Source organism: Chroicocephalus ridibundus, chromosome 9, assembly GCF_963924245.1.
Source record: "Chroicocephalus ridibundus chromosome 9, bChrRid1.1, whole genome shotgun sequence".
NCBI classification, from domain to species: Eukaryota; Metazoa; Chordata; class Aves; order Charadriiformes; family Laridae; genus Chroicocephalus; species Chroicocephalus ridibundus.
The window spans coordinates 15629023-15651540 of NC_086292.1; the positions used below are offsets into that span (position 1 = coordinate 15629023).

The window sequence follows — 22518 nt, forward strand, 5'->3', positions numbered from 1 at the left end:
CAGCAGTACCATTTGCACTAGAGGCTAGCAATGATATAAAACCAGCAGGGATAACTTCATAGGGGATGGTTTAAGTTCTTTGCGAAGAATCAGAATATCCATCTTGTCTGTGTACTTTTTCCTCTTACCACCTTTGTGCTGCACACCGAGAAGAACTTAAGTACCTTCAGCTGCTTTTGTGCAAAATGCTTTTAAGGTGCTTATAATGTGGTGCTTCTAAGCAAGCTAAAAGAAAATACCAATATGAACACTGTAAATGATTAATGAATAAAGCCATTAAAGACCAGCTGCTACCTTATGGGAAAGCTGAAGACAATTCAAGTTTGACATTTTAGTTGTGTTCCACGCCTTGCATTACCCTCTATCTCCAACACAGCTTTTACTAGTACATTTCAACCCACATTATACCTTGACCTTGGCTAAGGTGGCTTTATTTCTATCACTTTGTTTTGGGTTTTTTTCCCCCCCCCTCAGAGTGAATTCAAATTCTTCTGGCAGTCATTTGTAAATTTACAAAAAAATTATACCAACAGACTGCAGATAAGAGGTTTACAGGCATTCTCGCTGGCAAAGGTCTTCAGTAATGAAAAGAAGGATGAACCAGCTGCATAAGGGGCAAATTTTGTACTAAACAATAGGCTTTCCAGGAAGCAGTTGTGTTCTTTGATAAGCTTTCAAGCGGTTCAAACAGGCACCTCAAAACTAGGCACAAATGGCCCCTAAAGCTTCCAACATCTATCAAACACTCAAGAAATTTAGTATGGGGTATGTTCTCCATGATACAAATAGCACACCTATGTTTGCTATATTCATTAAGTCTCAAATCTACATATATTCATACCTAACTATTTGGCCAGATAATTTCCATCTTCCCCCACCACAACAAAAGAAAGCAGCTTACCTAATAGTACTTCCAATGCCACCATGTACTTCACAGGTATAAGCAAAAACCAGCCAGCACCCTCTACCTTTTAAGATCGGAGTTACTACTGCCACTCTCGGCAGCTGGGCCAGAATTCTCCTGAAAGCTTTTTTTTTTTCCCCTGTCTCAAAATGTCGAGTTCTGCCATCACTGGTGTCTCGCAACTGGCTACCAAATGTATCTGAAACGGGAAATTCAATGATGGCAAATCAGTCTGAACTACATTTGATTTTTGGTCACTTGGATTCTGTAACTGTTCACAGTCTAGCTGTTGGTCACTAATATACTTAATATATATAAAATGCATATCATCCTACTATGACAGTACAATTGCACAGTAGTGTCTACAACTTTTGAAAATACTTTTAAGCTCATCATCTCTGAATGCATTAGTTCCCAGTCTACTAGTGGTTAGTGCTGGTTTTGAGTCAGAAAACCCAAGATAATTCTGGCCCTGAAATTAATTTCCTCTCCATCACAGCATTTAGAAACAGCTGAAGTCCTAACATCAAGACAGAGAGGGCAAGCAGATATTGTCAGTAACTTGTCCATAACTGAAGTTTCTTGGTCAGAATTCCCTTATCTGGGCACACTGCAAGGCTTATTTATTTTCCCAAGCTACCCCTACAGTTAGGCAAATAGAATTTTGCATTTATGTTCTGTAATATTTGTACATGCGGCAAGAGATTCAGATAGAAGCAACGTTCTATAAAAATCAAATAAATAAAAAGTTAACTCCACGTGCCAAGTTTGTTATAATAAAGTGTCAGTTTGTCTTACATGCCAAATAAACTTAATATTGGGTATTTTCAGTGGAAACAACTGCCGAGGAAACAGTAACATAGTCGTTGTACAAATGGATAGACAATATAAATAACAAAAACTTTGTTAATTAACCTTTTTTTTTTGGGTCATGAGTGATCAAATCAAGTTTATGGGTAAAGTGTGGAATCTTACACATCCCTTTTGTTTGTATTTTCACATAAACTTATCAGTTACTGGCACCATGCAAACACAGACCTTCCAAATTAACACTAATGCATTTAACACTGGCACAATACATTAGTCAGCTTTTCATAATAGTAATGAAAAAGTTAAAGGAATTAAGTGCCCAATTACAAAATTAAGAACTTATTCTTCACAACAGGGTCTGAAGGTGCGAAGAAAAGAAAACTTACACTGACACTTTATGTACAACTTGGTCATTGGCAACGGTCCCCTAAACCATTTTTTAAATGAACCCAGCAAAACTATACAGAATGTGAAATAATATTTGCAACAGATCTCTTAAAGGACAGTGTAGAGAAATTCATTATGGTGTACCTGATGTTTAAATTAACTTAACAGATACGGTCTGTAAAACAACACAGTATGAACCTGTGGATTTTTTTCTTTTTAAAAAAAGGACTTTTACAGAATTCAAGTAGTGTAGCAGGAAACCATAGATGCCTTTTGATCACAGGTCAGGCAAAATAGAGCCACTTATTGGATTTTCCCCTTGCTTCTGTTTGCTAAGGTGTCCCAGTGGATCTATAAGTCTGTTGATGTTAGCTTTTTCATGCTCCGTCGCTGAGCTAAACTGGAAGCTGCAACAGGCTCTAACACTGGCTGAAATGTCTTGTGATTCAGTGCAGAATATGTAGCAGCCATGGCTCCCTAGGGAACAATGAAACATATAAAAGGCTGTAAAGGTCATTTTTATCAGAAAATAAAGCGATTTAATATTAAATTCTTAATTAACTATACAAAAAACGGACTCATAGCAGGTCATGCACATTCTCTAAAGTTTGTTTTTAAAAAAAAAAAAACACAACAAACTTATTGCTGAATCCTCCAGGTTTCTTAGCATGGGTGTCTGACATTTCTTTTTCTTTCACATTCCTTAGATGTAGGAGTACCCTTTTAATGTGGGTCAGAATTAATATCTTCCAAGCAACATTGGCATCAATTTATCAAATACAGCCACTTCAGTGGCTACTCGGGTCCTGACTTATGAAGACAACACAATTAAGACTGGCTATCACAGGTCCTTGGTTTTGGAATCCACTAAAAATAATCAAGTCAACTTAAATGCCTGCATACAGCAGAATGTTTGTGTGTCACAAGTCAAAAACACAGAACACACACAGAAAATACCAATGGAAAAAGTGCAGCATAGTTTATTAATTTATGTTAGGAAGCACAATATAAGTCAGTCATACAGTCATAGAAACAAATCCCAAAAGGTTTCTTGAATAAGAATGCTAGGAGACCTGTGGCAGGCTCAGTCTCAGACAACTGTGTTAGCAGGTTTCTATATGACCAAAGCTACCATAATTTTTGAAGACAAAACACCTCGAAAGATTAGTTTACCAATAATTTGTCTGCTTATGTAACTTAAATATGTATGTTCTAGGAACAACAGAAGAATGCCTATTTCTTTTCTAAAGAAAAGAAAAACTAGTTCTGCCTGTAGCTCTAAAAGTGACCCAATTCACTGTGCATCCACCAGCTAGAGCAACATTCCGCCTACAGGTTGTTTTACCTTTACTAGATGTGGTGCATCTTGCCTGTTTAGTTGATAATGTGGCAACTGGTCCCTACAGGCTATCCACGAATGTTTTAATACTTGCTCTGCTGTATACCGCTGATGTGGATCTACATGAAGCATATGGGATAACAAGTCCTAGAGAAAAATGAAAACCACACATATTATTCAGTTAAAATAACCTTATACAGACTCTAAAGCATTAACTATGGCAGCGATGAAAAAAGTACCCTATGTGGCAGGGATCAACACAATGCAAACACACACACACAAATCAGCAGATAAATTGGATCATTCTGTGCCCTGACACCACAGAAGTCTGAAAACAATGTGTTGTACTATTTAATCAGTTTAACAGAGCAAGCCTTTATTGTAAAGAAACTTACTGCTATTTGTGTGTTTCATATTTCAGTTTATTTATTTTTTCTATAATCTTTAAAAGACTAGAAATCCTATTAAAATTTAGCAGATAGATTTTATGGAAAAAAGCTGTTATTTGCAAATGTCTCTCCTCTTGTACTACATATTTTGGGGTCTGCTGACTACGTATTACAATTGAATTCATATATAGTGATATGCTATCAAAGAATTTTTCCTTTGAGGAGCTACATAAAGACTAAAGCCAACAGAAATGGACACTTGGTTTTGCCTGTTTAGAAGCATCAGAAATAAGCTACTAATTGCAACGTTGGTCAAAGGAAGAGCTGGGTGGGAAGGGCACAGAACAGAAACAGGAATAGCTTGAAAGAACACAAAACATGAACAAGCTGACAGAATGTTCCCTTTGTTTTAGGTACAAAATGTTAAGCATTCTTAAAAATACAGAAGTGAATTACTTGTGCTAAGATAGCATCAGCCAACAAGTATTCTGAATCACTCCTACTGAAATGAACAAATAGTGCAGTTCCAAAGGATCAGGAAAAAATTTAATATTAATGCCAAGCGTTATAAAAGGTAACGGTGGTGACTAAGATACCTACAGACCAGGCCAACACCAAACCCAGAAAACACATGCAGTAATCAATGAGAGATGCAGTCTTTAAATAAAAGGACAGCTGCATAATACAGCTGATAAAGATTTTTGGCAAGATATACAGATACATTTGGTGGTTCTGAGAGTACTAACAAAGACAAAAGACCTGATGACTTCAGCATCGAACGACATTTAAGAAATTGCACTACAGAAGAATTAACCTATTAACACAAAACTAGTTAGCTACTAGCACTAACAGATAATTGTAAAGAGTCATCCTTCCATTTAAAGGATCCCACAAACACATCTACTTTTGGTCCAATAAAAACAAGGAATAAAAAACCTGTGATGATTAGAAAAGCCTATACTGAGACCTGCCTTATTTAAAATCTTTATCAGTGACCTGAGGGAAGGAAGAGAGTGCACTCTTGCCAAGTCTGCAGTGGGGCACCAGACTGGAGGCGTGGGGAAAGAGCTAATGAGTTCAAGGGCAGGGCAGCCGTCCAAAGGGACCTAGGCAGGATGGAGTAAAGGGCTAACCAGAGCCACACAAAATTCAGCAAGGACAAATGTAAAGTCCTGCGCTTGTAAAGGAAGAAAATGTCCTCAAGGTCCAGGGTGGGGACTGACTGTCTGGGGACCAGCTTTGCTGAGAAGGACTGGGAGGTTTTGGTAGACAGCAAACTGAACCTGAACTACCAGTGTGACCTGGCATCCAAGACAACTGTCAGCATGGTCAAAGGAACAGAGACAGAGGACAAAGCAAAACAAGAGATGTTCTGGCTTGAAATTAGGAGGAGCTTTTTCCTCATTACAGCAGTCCAGCAGTGAAAAAGGCTGTCCAGTCTCCATCCCCGGAGGTTTCTAAAGTCAGACTGAATAAAGCCCTGAGCTACCTGGTCAGATCTCATAGTTGACCCTGCTTTGAGCAGGAGGTGGGACTAGGTGACCTCATTGGAATAAAGTTTGCAGGTAATAATAGCAAACTACTGTATTAGACTAGTCTATTTAATAAAGTTCAGTAAACGTTCATTTGAATTCCACGAAAATATAATAACAAAACACATTTACACCTTTGCTGCATCTGAAACAGTGTCCCAGTTGCCTCCACTTAAAGAGAATTTTCCACTGCCTATCCGTACCAGGATCTCCTCTGGAGTATCATTAGGGCCATTGGCAAATGGAGTATAGCTGTTGAAAGAAAACGCAAAAATAACAAAACGTCACCTCGTTATAGGTAAGAAGCTGCAAGAAATTGGCAGTGTCTCATGAATCTTTCTAAGTAGATATCCCACTGCTGACAGAAACCCACTATATACTATTACATACTACTTATATTAGCATTTCATCTTCAAAACTATTTTTTCCCCAAAATTGTGGTTAATTAAGTAGAATAAACAGGAAATGCAGACTAAAAAAAATGTCTTCAGTTAGTATCTAAACAATGCATTCTAATCAGTGCAGACTTTCAAGTTAAATAGAAGTGATTCATAAACACAAATTATGCTAGATTACCAAAGCATCTAAAGTAATCCAAACCTGGAACAGTACTCTAACAGAATGGCCCAATAAAGCTGATGTAATATTGTGTTTAGGGTATGTGCATTTAATTAGACAGAGAATGGGCACAATGTACATACATCTATCATTTGGGGAAAGGCTACAAGAAAATTTTCATGATAGTTTTTCACTCATTAAACCAGAAGATCATTTGTTTTGGAGGCTTATAACAGTTTACAGGGTTTCCTGTAAATTTGTCTTACTTTCTACAAATCCTACTGCAAGGAACTCAAAAGAACTAAACTGGCAAATCTGAAAACTGATCTGAACCACTTAAATACACCTTTTAACAACATCAAGAGCATTACAATGTTCTGGCATCTCCTATGGTCGTTGGCTAGTACCAAGTTAGTTTTAACTACAAAACCCAAATCTTACTCAGATTAAGTAGTTACATCATAATACTCCTTAGATTTCAAATTAGCTTGCAAACAATAATAATTAAGCTTCATACATCCTATCTTAGTACTTTGAAAGCTCTGCATAGAAGAAAGATCAACCAGCATCATCAATTGAGGTTTAGGAACCTAGCTAGTTCTAATCTTTCAGTTGATGAGCGTAAGAGGAACAAAACAGAATGGCAGGAATTCATTCTGGACCATTCCTCCCCCTACTTTTGACCTGCCATACCTTTTGTTCAGACAACGTTTCTCAAGTGTGCAGGCAGTGTATTGCCCAACAACTGCATACTTGCACTGAAATCATACAGCAATCTGAGTTTTTAAGACAGAACTGTAGCAGTAGTGGTAATTTCACACGTAGAAGTACAAATTTATCAAGAGGAACAGTTTCCAATAGATAGTATTTACCTATAAGACAAAAAGTCTGGTATTTTTCTGTTAGAGCAGAATTCAGAAAACCTTTTATAATTCAGCCGCTAAGCATTTCATAGTGCTTAATGTAAGTTTAGAGTTTTAGAAAACTTAAGAGGTTACTAAGTCAGTGCGTTCTACAAAAAGGCCAGGAGTCAAGCCTGTGGCAAGAGATACAAGAAGGTGGACTACAAGGGTACTAAGGTGGGGAGGGGACAAGAGGCAGAAGGAGAAGGAAGAAAACCACCACATGCTTTCACAGACTAAATTCTCTCCTGGAAACTGGGGAGAGTCTTTGGCATCCCCCAGTCATGCACTATAAAAGAGAGAAGCCTTGAACCTACCCAGAAGATAAGCCTAGTTTATGTATGCATTTACTTTAGCTTCCTGTTCCACTTCAGTGTCTTTGTCATTCTGCATTCAAATCAGTGAGGTAACATGTTACAATTTTAATGAAAGCATGGATTCATGCAGCATGCTGGAATTTTAGGTAAACAAAAAAGCTAAGAAATATTTCTCACCCTGCCAACATTGTGTAAAGAAGAACACCCAAGCTCCATATGTCACAAGCAGCATCATATCCCTGTCTCATGAGAACCTATAAAACAAAGAATGTTAAAGACTTCTCATATATTAAGAAGTCACCCTAAAGCAATACCATTACACCACCTATGGAAGGTTAAGTCAATCCCCGGAAAATTTCAGAGGTTTCATTATTTATTTTTCAATATACAGGTTACAGTAACTATCAACAATATTTCTTGTTCCTAGAACATCTCTTCAATATTCTCAAAAGGCTTACAACTCATTTTTGAGGGTGGATTCTGCTATTTTTAAAGCACGTTAATTATAAACACATGCACCAGTGTTTATGAAGTATGTATAATTATACTTAAGCAAAACTAGCAGAATTTTTTTTTTTGAACACTGCTAAAAAGTTTAAGTACTTGATGCATCAAAAACAGCATAGAGAAAGCACATGGCAGCTTAAGATACCTCTGGTGCCACAAAGTTTGCAGTGTAGCACGGAGTCAGAAGTAGTCCATTTTCTCCTCGAAGTTGCTTTGCAAATCCAAAATCACAAATCCTGATAGAATCAGCATTATTTGAATCATCCGTATATAAAATATTACTAGGTTTAAGGTCTCGATGCACTACCTTTAAACAAAGAAATTTTAAAATCTATCATTTAGAAGTTGCATGTACATTTGTTTGTATATGATTTGTAATTTATAAATACTATTCTATAGATTAATATACTCATTAAGAGTTCTACACAATTATACAACTGTCAAGTAACTAAAAATTCTAGTTCAAGTAACGTCATACAAGCCAGTAGGCTTTTTTAATGGAACTGGAACTAACATAACCATTTGTCAACAAGTGTAAGAGAACAAGTATCTGCTGTTTCATGAACTGTAAAAGCAGAGTCAAAAGGGCTTGCCAGAATAAGAGGATGAGTTGTTTATATTATTCACCTTTGTCATAAAATACTCAGCAATCTTCTTCCCTTCTGCCATAAAAATAAGCCAAGCAAAGCACATAACAAAAGGCATTTGTTAATGCTCAGAAACGTGAAAGCAGCTATGTCATAGAAGAAATCACTCACTCCTTGGCAGTGCAGGTAGTCCACAGTCTTGGCTATAGTGTATAATACAGCACTAGCCTCTCGTTCCGAGAAGAACTTCTGTCTGAGAATTCGATCAAGCAACTCTCCTCCTTTCATCAGTTCAGTGACAAGGTATATATATCTACCATCATCATACACCTGATGAGAAGTTTAAGAAGCACATACATATATAAATGAAAATTACAGACTAGATCGTTCACCTCTTCACATATGAACATAAAGCACGAATAGCAGGAACCCAAAAATTTAATTCTGCAATTCAGGAGCCTTAGAGCATGAAGTATAAGAAAGCACTGAGGTAGTAAATTGTTAGATTCAGAATTAAGTTTTTCAGTCTAGAAACTTCCATGGTAAGAGGAGAGTAGCCCTGCCATTCCCTGTTGCTCTTCCCTCCATGGACAGTTTTTAGCTGCTGACGCTTTGCATACACAGGACAACATGGAACTGCTTTTTCAGATTCAGATTACCAACACATTAGCTACTCATTTGAAGTAAGAGGAAATGTGACATTTCTAACCTTTATGTTATTTCTCACTTCTAGTTCACTAAACAGCATTTATAACAAATTAATATCAGGACAATGTCATATTTTGAAATACCCAACACTTTACCATATGTACTGCTCTCCTAATATATTTTACTACGTAAAAGAAATTTAATAAATTCCAATAAACTCCCTACATCTATATTTATTTATTGACTACTGTGTAATAAGAGGTAGCAGAGAAAAACAGGTACATACATCCTTTAAAGTAATAATATTTGGATGTTGTCCGTAACGCATGAGGATCTCAATCTCTTCTGAGGGATCCCTCTTACTTTTATCAATTATCTGCAAAATATAGCAACAGAAAAAACAACTTGGCTAAACAAAGTCTAATTAATAAAGATTTTTTTTAATTTATATTCTCACTTCAACAACAGAATAAAAAAAACTTCCTAGAGTTCGTTACTTCTTACTAATCATGACTAATTCATCTTCCAGCTTCACATCCCAGTGTTTATTCATTTCTTGCTCTATCCTTGCTACCAGTTAACACCGTGTCATTAATGCAGTCTATTCTGCTCTAATGTTCAAGGAAAATACAATGGATTGTCTGAAGCACCACTGCTTCCCTGCAATCCAGCTCCACCCTTGTTGTTCTTATTTTACTTCAGGCATGCTCATCATCATACAATATTTTTAAGCTTCAAGACTGTAACTGCAAAGCCAGTTCTTCAAGGCCATAACTTTACCCACAAGAAGAGCTACAGAAGCCAATACACAATTTAAACAAATGAAGAAAATACTGTTTTTCATTTCTCACAGCATGTAAACAGCTATAGTAACAAGAAAATTCACACATTTAAATTTGAAGATCTACTACACAATAGCTTCAGAACTGTCACAGTGGAATTTATTCAGAGTACCTTTACAGCAAACTCCATATTTGTGGCTATGTGTATACATCGCTTGCAAACAGAGTAGGAACCAACACCAATATCTTCCTTCAGTTCGTATACATCAGTAAACTGTGCGCTGTTTCCATGAAGTTGCTTAAAAAAAAAAAAACAACACACACACAAGCTGTCAAGTAAAGCAACAAGATGCTCCTTCCCATAATACTGTTTCCAACAGGAAAAGCTTCTTCTGCTTGCCCATGCTTTCTCCTTTGCATTCTGCCTCCAGACAAACAGCGACTTGCTTTTTAAAATTTAAAAATATCCCATGAAAGCATTTTACTAATGCACATTTTATAGTGGTCTCCCCAGCCAAAAAGGAACAGACTGTAAACAGTAAATATTAGTCAATCTTTGGCATGTCAAAAAAAAGTTTCCCCCCAAAATAAAACATTACCTGTACTATTGGCAGTATATTGGTGAGCGGTGATATTTTATGATCTTCTACAGTAGTAGTTGCAACAAAACTAAATCCTTTGAAGAGCTGATGTGCATTTGCGCTAGGTGGGACTCCTGGAGAATCTAGTGGCGTACACATTTGATTAGCGTGGCTAAATCCTGGCAAGGCTAATTTTTAACATTCAGGAGATACATTGGAAGAAACATTTTGAGGGAAGGGAAGCAAATAAGGCAATGCTAGATGTTGAACAAGACTTCTAGTCAGTTATCTCTCTCCTCTTATGTCAATAACACACACAAAGCAAGTATTCTTGAGTTTTATCTACAACTGCAAAACGCTGCAGGAACTAAGGGACAAACGCATGTTCTTAGGAAGAAGTTTACTGAAGGACAACATTACTTATGAGAAAGAAATAAAGATCATAGTCTTATGGTCAAGGACTGCATCACAAGGAAGAGTAACCACCGATTTTGCTGCTTCAGTGGCGTATGTGCTGCTGGCAAGGCAGAAGTGAGGCAATACAAGAATATTCAATTAGTAATACTACTGAATAATTAGAATCAAAGTTTTCCTCAGATTATATTACGTGCGCGTCTGAATTCACTGTTTAAAATTTCACAGTAAGCACAGCTTGATAATTGTGTGGAGCCTACTAGAACCATAGACAACCTCCAAGCAAACATGACAAGTGGTTTTAAAAGTTGGATGCATCAGTAAAGAAAAAAAATCACTAAAAAAACCCCCTGAAGTTAAACTTGAAGCATACCGAGCAATGAGTGTTTGCACTTAACTGTCTTTGTTCCAAGTTCAGTTACTTGGAAATTTCCATACTACAATAATGATAAAAAAGATAAATAATGATAAAGATAAAAGAAAAAGATAAAGAATGATAATGATAAAGATAAAAGTTTCATCAGCTTCTTGAAACTGAGATGTCTTTGCAACTGACCTAGTAGTTACAGTGCCCAGTCCACTGTACATTTTACCCACCCTTCCCTACCTTTGAATAACCGTTTTCTCAAAAGTAAAGTCAAATCCATCATGGGTAGTGAGGGGAACAGCTCAATGAAAAAATCATAATGCTAGTTTTAAGATTTAATTTTAATAATTACAATAATCACTGCTGGAATTAAATTTAGTTTACTTTCAGTATTAAGTAATTCCCCCCAAACGCTGCATGTCTGACTTTAAACCGTAACAAGAAACCATAATTCAGCTGTTAATATTTTTGGTTGATGGTGCTGGTGAATCAAAGTTTAGCAGAATATTTCAAAGAATAGGCACCCACTGAGGAGAACGTACTCCTTCACAGTACTGAAACCCTGTTGCAGGCTTTCCTTTTAATTTTGTCACTGTCTTTTTTCTCTTCATAAGCTTTTTGTTGTAACATTAATTTGCCCCCTCTTGTCCCATGAACCTCTCCAATCTATAACCACGCACAATTACCTTTTGGTGTTTTTGCTGTGAATTCTGGATCAAAACAAAAGGTATCTTCTGGCTTTCCAGAAGCGGGTTTAAATGGGGGTTGAATTTCTCTTCTGAACAGTTTCTGAAGTAGAATGACAAAGTCATATAATTAAGAGTGAATGAAACTTCCATGGTTTTATGAAAGACTGAATAATATATAGCAAGGAAAAATCCACAAACATATATGGAAGACTGAGTTACTGTCATGTACCTTTGATTTGAAATGCTACAGGAAATGTTACCAAACAAATCAAATAATACACATCTCTCTCCTCATTCTTCTGAATCCACCTCACCTACAGATCTGCACTTCTACAACTGCAACAGCAGGCTGCTACTCACCACTAGTTCATCTTTGGCTTATTCAGAAGAACCTGGAACAGCCACAGTGCATCTTACCTTCTATCATCAACTCAGACCTCGTTCACTGCTATTTTGCCAGCACCCTGAAAAACCCACCCCAGAGGGACGATATGGAGTACAGCCTTTGCCTTTCTAATCTGGGTCACAAAGACCTCTCACAAGTAACAGGCCTGTCCCTTTTGGCAAGGAACTGCCAATTCTCAGAACTCAATTCCAGGTTTTTCCTAATCTACTACAGGGGGAAGGAAGGGAGAGCAGAACAATGGCTCCTCCTTTCTTTCTCCTTTACTCAACGTGCTTTAGAAAAATGCATTGTCCAAGTGATCTCAAATCAGCAATTAGTCCCATTTACAGTTAAGGAACAGAAAATTTCATGTCAAATGACGTTGAAGCCCCATGCAGAGTTCACGACATTCTGAGAACATTTTCTTGGCATTTCTCTCATCCTTTCAGACTTTTTTTTTTCATTTCTTTTCATTTAATCTTCTTGCACAAGAAGATGAAGTGTATTTCAATTTAAAAAAACCAAACAAAAACAAAACCAGAAACCAAAACAAACCACACCAGGAAAAGGGACCTGAATTCATCCCAAAGAAATAACAAGATACAATACAGAAGTGGTCATCAACACCACCATCGTGAAATAAATACAAAACACTGTCAAATTAAAAAAAATAAAAGAACAAAAAAGAAAAGAGAAGTGTCACACAAAAAGAAACTTTATAAGGAGTGGAAGAAAGGACAGCTAGAATGGGGGGCATATAAGGAAGCTGTCCGAACAGCAAGAGACCTGGTGAGAAAAGCTAAAGCTCAGTTAGAATTAAATCTAGCCAAGGAGATCAAGGGAAACAGTAAAAATTTCTACAGGTACATTAATGGTTAGAAGATGACTAGGGAGAGTGCAGGCCCCCTCAGAAAGGAAACGGGGGAGCTGGTGACAAGTGATATGGAGAAGGCCGAGGTTCTCAACGACTTCTTTTCCTCAGTCTTCACTGTCAAGGGCTCCAGCCAGACTCCTGGAGTCACAGAAGACAATGGCAGGGGTTGGACAGAACTGCCCATCATAAGTGAAGATCAGGTTCATGACCATCTGATGAACCTGAAAGTGAACAAGTCCATGGGACCTGATGGGATACACCCACGGGTACTGAAGGAACTGGCAGATGAGGTTGCTAAACCGCTCTCTATTATATTCCAAAAGTCATGGCAGTCTGGTGAAGTCCCCACTGACTGGAAAAGGGGAAACATAATCCCCATTTTCAAAAAGGGAAAGAAGGAGGAATCAGGGAACTATAGGCCAGTCAGTCTCACCTCCGTGCCTGGTAAGATTATGGAGCAGATCCTCCTGGAGGCACTGCTGAGGCAGAAGAATAACAGGTGATTGGGTACAATGAACACAGCTTCACCAAGGGCAAATCGTGCCTGACAAACCTGGTGGCCTTTTATGAGAAGGTCACAACATCAATAAACAAGGGGAGAGCAACTGACGTCATTTACCTGGACCTGAGCAAAGCCTTTGACACTGTCCCGCATGACATCCTGGTCTCCAAGCTGATAAAATATGGGTTTGATGGACTGACAATTCAGTGGATAAAGAATTGGCTTGACGGCTGCACCCAAAGAGTGGCTGTCAATGGGTCCATGTCCAAGTGGAGGCCAATGACAAGTGGAGTCCCTCAAGGATCAGTACTGGGACCAGTGGTCTTTAACATCTTCATCAGCAACATGGACAGTGGCATAGAGCGCACCCTCAGCAAGTTTGCCGACGACACCAAGCTGTGTGGGGCAGCTCATAGGCTGGAGGGAAGGGATGCCATCCAGAGGGACCTTGACAGGCTGGAGAGGTGGGCCCATGCCAACCTCATGAAGTTCAACAAGACCAAGTGCAAGCTCCTCCCTCTGGGTCGGGGCAATGCCAAGCACCGACATAGGCTGGGCAGTGACTGGCTTGAGAGCAGCCCTGCAGAAAAGGACTTGGGGGTGCTGGTGGACGAGGGGCTCAACATGAGCCGTCAGTGTGCACTAGCAGCCCAGGAAGCCAATCGTGTCCTGGGCTGCGTCAGGAGAAGTGCGGCCAGCAGGTCGAGGGAGGTGATCCTCCCCCTCTACTCCACTCTCCTGAGACCCCACCTGGAGTACTGCATCCAATTCTGGAGCCCCTACTACAAGAGAGAGATGGACGCGCTGGAACGTGTCCAGAGAAGGGCCACGAGGACGATCAGAGGGCTGGAGCACCTCTCCTATGAGGACAGACTGAGAGAGTTGGGGTTGTTCAGTCTGGAGAAAAGAAGGCTCCGAGGAGACATTATAGTGGCCTACCAGTACCTTAAGGGGGCCTACAAGAAAGCTGGTGAGGGACTTTTTAGGATGTCGGGCAATGGTAGGACTAGAGGGAATGGATTAAAACTAATACCTTGCTGGTATTTATTTCAATATGAGTCTGTTAAAAAAGTAGATAATCAAGCCATAATAACATAGCCTTCTCTTCTGAACTGTACTCACATAAAACTGTGAGGTTTTGCTTTTACTGAAAACTCTACTTGCTAATCAGGACTCTATGGTAGATGCATAAACATAGCTAGAAAACCACCTTTTCAGAAGTAAATAAAGGAGATAAAGAGAAGGATAATGGCGACAGGCTTTAAAGAAAGAGTTGAGCACAGTACTGGCTAGCATTGCAGGTAGTCCTGTCAGCACAGCAACATCTTATTTTTTGTGTCTATCCATTTGTAGGTATTCTAGCAAAGGAGTGTTTTCAGAGTGGATTTATTTGATATAGAGCATCTTAGTTTTCTGAATGTTTCTGGGAAACACATCTGAAAAGCTCAGGGAACTGCAGCAGAAAAGCATCAAGGTGCTTGTTAAAAATTTAAGGAAGCAATCATGAAATCGTACCGACTTCTGATCATCTCAGAGCACCAGAGTCAATATTTCAACTGTGAATGCAGTATGACTGATAAAATAGGAACGTGCTGTGGGTAACTAGACAGAAGTCAAAGTGAATTACAGTCACAGTGAGTTTGTGTGCTCCGCATGGAAGCACTAGACAGACACTGAAGAGCAGGATTCTTGCACACAGGGAACACCAGCATCCTTTCCCAACTACAAATGCTCTAACAGACAATTAAAGCTTTGAAATGCTGCAACTCAATTATTTAAGAACTAAATGCACAATATATAATTAATACTCTATACCATAGATACTACAGCTCCAGATGCCAAGTAAGATAACAGTAGAAGCCAGAACGTAACAGTCAGCAGTACTGCAGTGTTTATTGTGCCCTATTCAGATGCAAATACCTATAATGCTACAACACAGAAAAATTAAAAACAGCTTTATCATTCAGATAATTTTGTACTTACATTCCAGTCAACAGTAGAAAAAAAAGGATGTCTTTTGATTTCTTCAACTCCGTCTGAACCAGCTCCTGAAGAAAGAAAATACTGTATTTAAAACACTTTCAGGTAGCCTTTGAAGAAGATTACACTAAAAATTAGTTCATTTCTAGAAAGCTTGCATAGACTTGGTTATTTGAGGGAACTCTAAATACAGAAATATTCCAAGGATGTAAAATACTCCATTAAGTACCGTACACCTCATCAGGGAGGCAAACAGAGTACAAGAAGCCCATAAATACAGAGAGTCAATATTCTTTGCTCAGACAGCCAAAGCTTTGGTTCACTGCTAAAAATCACTGGTTGAAGAAAGTAATCATTCTTTAGCTAAACCCAGGAAGTCACAATCCAAGCTAACAAGAAATGGTATCTAAACCCAAATCTTACTGACCACCTGGAGCTTGAGAGTCTCTAGCAACTACTTGAAGTAATCAACTCAACCCAACTACTTTTATTTCAAAGATCCAAATAAATGGACCAACCTAATCTATTTGATGGGTTCCTTTTAAACAACATCCTCAGAAGACTCTGTGCTTCAGGGCTGAGGAACTGAGGCATTCCAAGTTTTGCTCTAAAGGAAAACAGAGAACAAGTAAGAGGAAGAAACGTATCTTACTAAAAATTGTCTACATAGACTTCACTGCACAATTTGATGCATCAAGGATATATTCCAAAGTTCTGTAGAGTGTACACATTTAATTCATCAGCTTTTAAGATACACATTGTACGAAAGGTTTTCAAAAACAAACAAAAACCCTCATGTGAGACCAAAAATCCCAACCCCCACCCAAGTCCCCAGAACAAGCTTTAGGCTAAAATAGAGTAGAACAATTATCTCAGAAATATGTATTTTTAAAGGTATCTTCATGTCACCAGTAAGTTATCACCAAAATACCTCTACCAGAATCAACGCCAGAAGAGACTCACCGAATCCCAGATTACTTGCCCCTGAAGTGATTGCTAATATTCCTCTTGAAGCAAGAGCCTCAAGAAGTATCTCATTAAACCATCACGTAAAAGCTTACTGACTTTACCAATCTTATTTTATGAAAACAATTACACTAAGGCAAGTGATCTAGTCCATCCACTTTCACAGGTGATATCACTAGAAACTCATACCCAGGGTAAGTTCAAACTGTTGGTTTGAACAAATGTTGGCCAAATTGATCAAATGTTGGCAAGAACAGAGCTCCTCTCTCACCCCCTCCCCTATCACCCCCTCAGACAGCCCAAGGCTCTGCATGTGGTCTAAAGGAAATTCTTTGTTAGCTAAGCACAAATGAAGATGAGAACATGTTTGCCCAACAACTTCACTTACTAATCACCAGTTTACCCAGTCTGTCTTGTTAGACAGCTTCTGCTGTAACTGAAGTGATTTAATATGAAAAATGCAAGCATGTACGTGCACTCTCCATATAGGCGTACACAAAGCAACACCTGATTAACTACTGCTTACAAAATAAGGTATGCTGTAACAGTAGCAAGAGAGCATAACCACATGAGTGGTAAATAATGCTGTTCTAATTCACTGTACTGTTTTTATCTTTATCATACACCTACAATGAAAATACAAGTCCATCCCTAAGATTATAACTCCTGCAGACACTTCACAGTATTTGCATGGTCCGTGATCTAAACCCTGAGGGCGGGGCTTGGCTTTTTTTGTTTCTGTTCTAACTTAATGCTCTCCAAGCATAAGAAGTTATAACAAGCTGTTAAAACATGTTTAAAAATTACATTTTCTGACTTTTCATAAAGTAAGAAGATTATACTTACTTCAGTATCATATTCATAGTTTCATTTCGATCTTTACCTTGAAATGGTAGTGTACCAGTAAGCATTTCAAACTGAAAAGAACAAATGTTAATCTAAATCAACATTTCTTCCCCCAATTGATCAAACAAAGTGTTAAGTACTGTATTGTTCCTTACTGCTATATTAGACACACTTCCTTGGGCTTTTTAAGAGATTAACTGGAAAACTTCACAAATGTAAAGCTTTGTTTTAATCTGTTTACATAGGCGTCGAGTGCAACGTAACGATGATATAGGAGTATTTTACATCCATAAGCTACTTTAAAGTAAGAAAAATCTCCTCCGTTAACCTAGTTTTAGGTATTGCTGTACTATGAAAACAGGAAGAATAAATTCTAGAACAGTACTTTACTTTTAATGTCAATATGCATATTTCAGCCCGATGCTCTAACACACCACAGCAAAGGCTTAAGTGCTAGTAGCTAATGGCTTATTTCACTGCTCCACTCCAGTATTCCTTCAACAGGCTTACTCTTACAAAAATGCAATTAATATTCCATCAAGCCAAGTCTTGAATTTTTTCTTTAGCTATCAAGTATCATGCAAAATAAATATACAAACTTAAGTTTTACATTGACTACACTGTTCTAAAGGACTAACTACATGTATGATTTTTGTGGTTCCTGATAAGTACTCCTTACAGGGCTAAACAGACAAAAAGAAGTTTTATTCCATTAAGTTGATGTTTCCCAACAATTCAACTACTGAATTCTCTCCTCCCCTTACCCAGACATTCATAATCAGATCTGGACAAGCTTATTCTAACTACGTTATTTCACATTCACTTAGACATATGCAGTGTATTTGTGACCTTAAGCAAGGTAAGCAACGAAGCATACAGTACCATGAGAACACCAAAGGACCACCAGTCAGCACTCTGGTTGTGCCCTCGCCTGTTTACTACTTCAGGTGCCATGTATTCTACAGTACCACAGAAAGAATAGGCCTTCTTCTCTTGATCTACTGATTCTTTGCTGAGTCCAAAGTCTACAACAACAGCATTACAAGAATATAGCCAGTAAAGAACTTCAGGAAAAAAAAAACCAACACACAAATAAAACCGTATACAGAATTTCAAAATTAAAGCGTTGACAGATTTTCTTTGTTTGCTTTCAGGACTATTATGCGATTATCCTAGCTCTTCATGAAACAAGAAGCTGCAGGTATCTAGAGATACTGCTGACATTTAGGTTACTACATACCACCAAAACCATTTTATAAGTCATATTAAATTGATGGTTAGCCATCAACTTTACTACTCAAAACTATTACTACTCAATATTTGAAATATTACACATTTATAGCCTTAGAATAATCCAAAATTCTAATTTTCTCTGTTTACTGCCTGCTTTATTCACAAAAAAAACCCGGATACAAGTAAAAATGGGTTTCAAAGAGAACAGTCTGCACAGTCTAGTATTACTGAATGATGAATAAATAAAAGCAGACTAAAAATAGTGTTGTTATATAAGACAACCTGACTCAAGTTCTGTGAAGAGTCTCGCATATTTGCTCACTTGACTCCCAGAACACTTCCTCCCCCCCCATTTGAACACTGCCATTGAATATACACGTCCTTGTTATTAGCACAACTCTCAAGACAGGGCTCTCAAGCATCCCTTTTTCCAAAGGGTTAATGACTGCTAATCAATAATCCCATCAATTATTCTTTCCACTTTCAGAAGGAAGTGAGAATGTTAGGATTGAATGTGATTTAAATATATTATGCAGAATTTTAAAAATTATGGGTATTATAAACAAGATTCCCATTATTACATCAAATCTTTGAGAGTTTAACACACTTCTTTCTTGGAATCCAATAGCAATAGCTACAGATCAAAATCTATAATGAAATTACAATACAAAAGTATCACCTTAAGCGTAACTTAAAGCTTTCAGAAATTTCCAAATAGTCACAGGCTTTTGTATATATCACTTCCTAGAATATTGCAGAAAAGTGTTCTATGAGGAACAATTAATATGCATATTTTACATGCATTTAAAAGCGATAAACCAGAACGCAAGAAAAAGTAGTATTTTAGAAGTGTTACTGTGCACTAAAAATCTTTTTATACCAAAAGCAACTACGCTCCCTTTTAAAAGTCTCGCAGACAGCAACTTTTACCCTGGGTCTATGACCTCTTTATCTTCACCTAAAAGGCATTTGACAGTAAATGTTGATACAGCTTACTTTCTAACCTGAATTTTGGATAGCTTTAGTTACTAAAACACCACCACCTGAACTGAAATTCCTTAAAAAAAAACCCAACAATTCAGTGTCTGGTCTTGTATTTTCAACTACATTTCTTCTATTTTAACCACTGCAATTAGGATCTGCACTTTACAGTAATATTGCTGCTAACTCTGCAGCTTGAGCCATGCAAATATTAGCCAACGTGAAAACTAACTTCAATGCAACCTACATGGACATCAGGATCTAATAAAAGACAAAACCCATCAGATACAGTCTCTCATTATCTAAAGTACTTCAATAAAAGTATTTAATACTCTATATAGAATCAGTATATAGGGAAGGGATACAGATATACAGATTTATTACAGAAAGTCTGTCCAATAAAAAAAAAATTTAAACAGCTAAATAGTGGCTTGCACATACTCCAGCCATCACTATATCTAAGGCTTATAACTAAAAGCTTATAAATATATATTCAGGAAGTGCTATACTAATAAATATTACCTACCTGTTAACTTGATATGTCCTGCTTCATCAAGCAAAATGCTGAAAATTAAAATTCACATTCACCAATACACATAAAGAGGAACATTTACATACAACATTTAAAATATAATAATTAGCAATTTTGATCTACAACTTCCATCATTAAATTAACAAGCCAGTATTACTTCATTTAAATCACAGGTATATTTTTTACATTTTATGTTTATTTACATAGTCTAACAAAAATTTTTTTTTTTTTTTTTTACATCACTATAGCAGAAAATGCAAAGCAGCAAGCAAAATACACGTAATAGTGGTAAAATACATTTTACTTTACTTTTCTGGCTTCAGGTCCCTGTATACAATTCCCAAGCTGTGAAGGTGATCCAAAGCAAGGGCCAGTTCTGCGAGGTAGAATTTCACATCTTCCTCTGTAAACATAACCTAATAAGAACTGTATAGATTTACCTTCTGATCTTGTCTTCAGTTTTTAAAACTGCAATCTAAAAAAAATACTCCTGTCTGCCTAAATTTCAAAATAAGTTTTAGAAGTACCTTGTGAACTCATAATTCATGAATTCACCTAACAGAAATGATATGCTAATATAGACTAATCATCAAGTACGCACAAGAACTACCTGCAATACTTAAACAAAAACATCAGCAAATGTTGCAGAGAATTAGCTAACTTTTAAGGTAATAAACCATTATATTTGATGTTATTGACCATCAGCACTCCTTCTGCCACAATCCTACACAGACTGTTTTCCACTGCATCATAAAATTTAATACAGGACTGCTGTATCGTCTCTGTGAATTCACATTACCAATATTTAGGGAAAAAAAGGCAGATGTAGTTAAAAAAAAAGTATGCAAAATAAAACACTTTGGTGAAAATAACAATGACATGAAAATTTGCAATGAGTGTTGAAGAACCTACTCTGCGCTTAGAAAAAGAAATGTGAAGAACCCTAGTGAGATACTGAAAAACCAACTGACATTGCATGTAGAGCATTTGAGAGATGCATTTCTATCCTAAATACTCAACAGGTTGCTTCTAATTTCATATACAAGAATCATACCTGCTTTGGCTCTTGTCATGTTCTACAAGCTAGTAATCTTTAAATTGCTGGAACTGAATTTGAGGTTTAAGTGAACTATTCCCTTATGTGTTGAAAACACCAGGAACAAGGAGAACAGCCATCTCAACTGCACAGTAGATACCTAACAACTTCAATGAAGGTAACAGGGCGTATCAGTTTAGTATTACACTGATCTGTACTTGGAATTGCACATATGTAATCTTTTCTACTGGCAACAGAAATATTCCTAGTTTCCATAGTGATAAGTATTAATTTTGTATCAACAAAGCTGTTAGGCTACACAAAGTTTCACCTTGATTTTATAAAGAGCAACGTTGATACCACTTTTCGTCTACGTCCAAAAGAGCAAGAGGAAGCCCCAGACATCGCTACTCCTTGGAGTAGCCAAAATGCAAATCTCAGAATACAATGATGCTAAATGGTAATCTACAACCTCCCAACAATAATTTCATTTAGAACTGCTTTCTGTGTCAAATGAAACACGATGCAAGTCCATTTCATTAAGTTTTACTAATGAAAACTTCATTATATACTTATTTCATTTCCACAGCTGAAACTCTCATACCCACATTAGAATTTAAAGACCAACAAAAGTCTTTTAATAACCTCACACTAACCAAATTAACTTAGAATAATCCCTGTGTGGGAAGTATGAAATGCCATGGGGAATTTAACCTCATGTGTATTGCCCATTGTCTTTGTTTTACCATGTACTTTTGAAAATAACTTGTCTTCCCACCAGAAAATAAAAAGGCCTGATTCTTTTCTCTTATCTACATACACATCAAGTGTTTAAAAGTCAACATAGAGGGTAATTGAAGTCTTGCAAAAACACACGTAGAGACTTAACACTAAGAAAACTTGACAATTATTACTTCTTTATTTCCAAAGGGAATACATACCTCTTTCTATCACCTAGTTAGTATTATTATAGATAGACTTCTAGCCCTTCTTTAAGAATGTTGCATACTCGGTAATCCCAGCTGTGTTAGTGTAAAAGAATAGTTCTTCCTGCTATACCAGCATTTCCTCTATAATTAAACATCCTATATCAGAGCAGAGACTGACCTCTTTCCTACCTACTGTTCCAGTAACCCTTTGCAAGTCAGTCAGTTTAAGCTTTTAACCTCCATTTTAGCCTCAAGGTTAATTAATTTTGAGCTCAGTTCTTAGACATGATCACTGTTTTACCAAGGTCTGCTTTTTATAAAAATGGAAAACAAAAATCCCTTTAAAATCTTCCTTCTCTTTTGCCTGTTCCTAAAGTAAAGCTTTATTTTTATAAAAAGTATACAGGGAAAAAACCTAGCTCATGGCCTTACACGCTGGGGATACAACAACCTCCAAAGGAAATAAATAAATAAATAAATCAGTCAGATACCCAGTGTTCTCATTTAAGAAAGTGGCTTTTTCTATGCATATGCATTAGCA

The 22518-nt window shown here is 37.3% G+C and overlaps 1 protein-coding gene across 3 annotated transcripts in view; it reads right to left on the reverse strand.

Annotated features, from left to right (window-relative positions):
* Nucleotides 1–396: 396 nt before the first annotated feature.
* Nucleotides 397–22518, reverse strand: part of RPS6KA6 (ribosomal protein S6 kinase A6) — a 41704-nt gene continuing 19582 nt past the window's right edge. The window contains exons 7-22 of one of the 3 annotated variants that reach the window (XM_063345911.1): nt 20322–20428; nt 20007–20044; nt 18149–18291; nt 17267–17337; nt 15973–16061; nt 15458–15522; nt 11711–11813; nt 10262–10386; nt 9835–9960; nt 9167–9256; nt 8404–8562; nt 7791–7952; nt 7316–7392; nt 5496–5613; nt 3447–3587; nt 397–2578 (exon numbers count right to left, since the gene is read on the reverse strand). In XM_063345911.1, coding sequence (XP_063201981.1) covers nt 2453–2578; nt 3447–3587; nt 5496–5613; nt 7316–7392; nt 7791–7952; nt 8404–8562; nt 9167–9256; nt 9835–9960; nt 10262–10386; nt 11711–11813; nt 15458–15522; nt 15973–16061; nt 17267–17337; nt 18149–18291; nt 20007–20044; nt 20322–20428 — 1740 coding nt within the window. In that variant the 3' untranslated portion in view covers nt 397–2452. Of the gene's footprint in view, nt 2579–3446; nt 3588–5495; nt 5614–7315; nt 7393–7790; nt 7953–8403; nt 8563–9166; nt 9257–9834; nt 9961–10261; nt 10387–11710; nt 11814–15457; nt 15523–15972; nt 16062–17266; nt 17338–18148; nt 18292–20006; nt 20045–20316; nt 20439–22518 lie in introns of all 3 variants that reach the window. The other 2 variants (XM_063345910.1, XM_063345912.1) reach the window with 2 other exon arrangements.